The following is a 3,221-nucleotide window of genomic DNA, read 5'->3' on the forward strand; positions in this document are numbered from 1 at the left end:
ATGTCACCAAATTAATCTAGAGAATCAATGACCTTTTTCAAAATACGCATAGATATTTCTTTTATGTTTTCTTTTATCAACCAATAGAGTAAGGTTATCTAGTCTATATGGAATTAGACGATTTGCACAAACCATTTACATTTATGGTATAAGATGTCGATATCATAATATATACCACATATTCCATTGTCTTTTTTTCCATTAATTCTTTATTTGCAATGTGGAGCCTTTACCTTTTGTACCTTTTGTTATCTTATGGAATAAGAATCTCAAGTGTACATCTTTGGCTCATCAACCAAGGTAAGGTACCAACCAAATAGTATTATTATCTACATAAGTACTTACAATACTTATATTTACGGAATCTTTTTATAATTTCTCCATATAACATAATTGTGTATACCAATAAATACAAAAAATATATGTGTTAAAATTTTAACAAATTATCTTATCTTTTCCATTTGAAATTATAGCAATAATCATATATTTTTATGAGATTTGTTTTTGAGAAAGCTACTTTATGACTTACCTATAAAGTTGAGGGTACTAAAATGAAAATACTCAATCAAATAAATATCCCCAATAATGCTTAAAACGCTCAAAATCTCTCCGCGGCTATAAAACGCGTCCACTCCAAAGAAAACGACCGCCAAACCCCCCTTTCCTCCGCCTTTCGCCGTCGCCGGAACCGTGACAGAAAACTTCATCTTAGAAAGAGAAGCTCGGTTTTGCATTAATTCAGAGAGAAACCATGTACATACATACAAATATACGTATATTTGTGTCTAGATAGAGAGAATTTGATCAGTTAATTTATCTTATGGCATGGTTGAGTTGGAGGATTGAAAACAAAGGAGACGGAGTCGTTTTATTGACTCCGAAATGAAGTTTTCCCGATCCTTTAGTCGATGTCTTCTTCTGCTTTTGCTCCTTTTTGTTCAAAAAGGTAAGAATTTGCTTATTTTTATACTGATTTGTACTTAAAAGTTGAAACCTAGTTAACTGATCGTACTAAGTAATCGTAATTCTTTTGGTTCAGTCAACATGATTCTATCGATCGATCATGAGTTTTATTGCGTATTTCGTCGTCTTTTCCGTAATTGTAATCCTGTTTGACACGCATATAGCAACGCTCCTTGAATTTTACTATCTGGACTCAATTTTAACTCGATCTCAAATCAAATCAAGCGTGAATTCACCTCCTCTTAGCGTTTTAGCAGTTATAGTGTTCTAATCACCATTCTTCACAAAATTAGGTTTAATTTGAAGTTATATCTTCATTCAAGGAGTAGTAACACTCAAAACCATAAATCCCCATTAATTGGGGCAAAAATACTCGATTGATTATGGTTAGAGTTCATTACTGTCAAAAGAATCACATCCTGATTTTCATTTGTGAAACTATTTGTTTACATTAACTCCAAATTTGATATGCTATATATAACATTTGGGGAAAAAGTATATGATCATCAAATTCAATCTATATGATCGTATTCATTGCAACTGTTGAGTACTTATTCTTTCTTATTTTCCCAGGGTATGTGACACCCAAACCATTCACAGGGACTTATGGTATAAACTACGGAAGAATCGCAGACAACATCCCTTCTCCTAATGAAGTTGTAAGGCTTCTCAAAGCTGCTAAGATAAAGAACGTAAGAATATACGATTATGATCACAGTGTTCTTGATGCATTCAAGGGTAGTGGTCTCGATTTAGTAATCGGACTCCCAAACGGAATGGTGAAAGACTTAAGCAATAATCCCGATCATGCCCTTACATGGGTCAAAGACAATGTCCAATCATACCTACCTTCAACACACATTGTTGGAATTGCAGTTGGAAACGAAGTTCTAGGAGGTGGTGATCTAGATCTTCAAACATCTCTATACCCTGCAATCAAAAACATCTACAACGCAACACAAAAGCTAAACCTAGACTCCATAGTTCAAATCACAACAGCGCATTCACAAGCTGTGTTTGGAACTTCATATCCTCCATCTTCATGTGTCTTCAAACAAGACGTTTCACAAAACATGAAGAAACTTCTGGAATTATTTTCACAAATGGGATCCCCTTTCTGTTTAAACGCATACCCTTTTTTAGCATACATGGGAAGCCCAGATCAGATTGATATAAACTATGCTCTTTTCAACCCAACTCAAGGCATATACGATGAAAAAACAAATCTTCATTATGACAACATGCTTGATGCTCAAATCGATGCAGCATATGCTGCACTTGAAGATGCGGGATTTGGGAAAATGGAGGTTGTTGTTACAGAAACAGGATGGGCTTCTCATGGAGATGCAAATGAAGAAGCTGCAACTTTGGATAATGCAAGAACTTATAATTATAATTTGCGTAAAAGACTTGCTAAAAGGAAGGGGACGCCACGTAGGCCTAAAAGTATGTTGAAGGCGTATATTTTTGCTTTATTTAATGAGAATTCAAAACCGGGTCCCACCTCTGAAAGAAATTTTGGTTTGTATAAACCTGATGGAAGTATCACGTATGATATTGGGTTTCCACCTCTCAAATCTTCTTCTTCTTCTTCTTCTCTTCTATCAATCAAGGTATGTAACTTACGTTACTCTTTTATCAATATAATTGATTATTTTGGCTTATAGTTAATTATATTATCAAATTTTTAATACGAATTTTAATTTTTATCAGGAAATTGGAGCTCAAAGTTGGCATTGGTCATATATCTCGGTTTTATCTTCGTGTGTGTCAATGTTGTTCTTATTTCTAAGATTGTGAAATATTTGTCTATCACAAGATATTATTTAAGTTATTGTCACAATGTATTTTATATTTACTTTTTTTTTTTTTGAAGAAAAATGTTTTTAAGCTTTAAAGTTAAGAGTTGATAATATATATAGAGTACATGCCACGTACACCAAATCGGGATCTTAATTGGTGGTGGTTAATGTTTTTTTTTTACAGTTTTGATCGTATGTCGTTTCTTCATATGCTTTTACTTGTTCTGAATATATGGATAAAAAATGAGTAAAAGTGAAAGGTAAATTAATAAATACGTTGTAAAGTGTTTTTAAGGCTAAACAGACATACGAAGACATGACGTGTAGTAATCTAGCATGGTGGAAATGTTATGTCACCTTATGTGACATTTGATAGGAAATAAGGAAAAAGGGACGATTGACAAAATTATATGACATGGAAAATTAGCTTTTGTGTCAGGTGAATAATACCTTTTG

The 3,221-nt window shown here is 33.3% G+C and overlaps 1 protein-coding gene across 1 annotated transcript; it reads left to right on the plus strand.

Annotated features, from left to right (window-relative positions):
• Positions 1-588: 588 nt before the first annotated feature.
• Positions 589-2,948, plus strand: LOC145005160 (glucan endo-1,3-beta-glucosidase 14-like). Its single transcript, XM_078964211.1, has 3 exons — positions 589-946; positions 1,537-2,576; positions 2,677-2,948. The coding sequence occupies exons 1-3, from the start codon at positions 883-885 to the stop codon at positions 2,761-2,763; spliced, it is 1,191 nt and encodes a 396-aa protein (XP_078820337.1). The 5' UTR covers positions 589-882; the 3' UTR covers positions 2,764-2,948.
• Positions 2,949-3,221: the final 273 nt, after the last annotated feature.

Source organism: Lactuca saligna, chromosome 7, assembly GCF_052625555.1.
Source record: "Lactuca saligna cultivar CGN05327 chromosome 7, ASM5262555v1, whole genome shotgun sequence".
Taxonomy (NCBI): Eukaryota; Viridiplantae; Streptophyta; class Magnoliopsida; order Asterales; family Asteraceae; genus Lactuca; species Lactuca saligna.

Coding starts and splice junctions, on each gene's coding strand:
- LOC145005160 (XM_078964211.1), top strand. CDS start 883: ATGAAGTTTTCCCGATCCTTTAGTCGATGTCTTCTTCTGCTTTTGCTC. Junction 947..1,536: donor GCTCCTTTTTGTTCAAAAAG/GTAAGAATTTGC, acceptor TTATTTTCCCAG/GGTATGTGACACCCAAACCA. Junction 2,577..2,676: donor CTTCTCTTCTATCAATCAAG/GTATGTAACTTA, acceptor AATTTTTATCAG/GAAATTGGAGCTCAAAGTTG.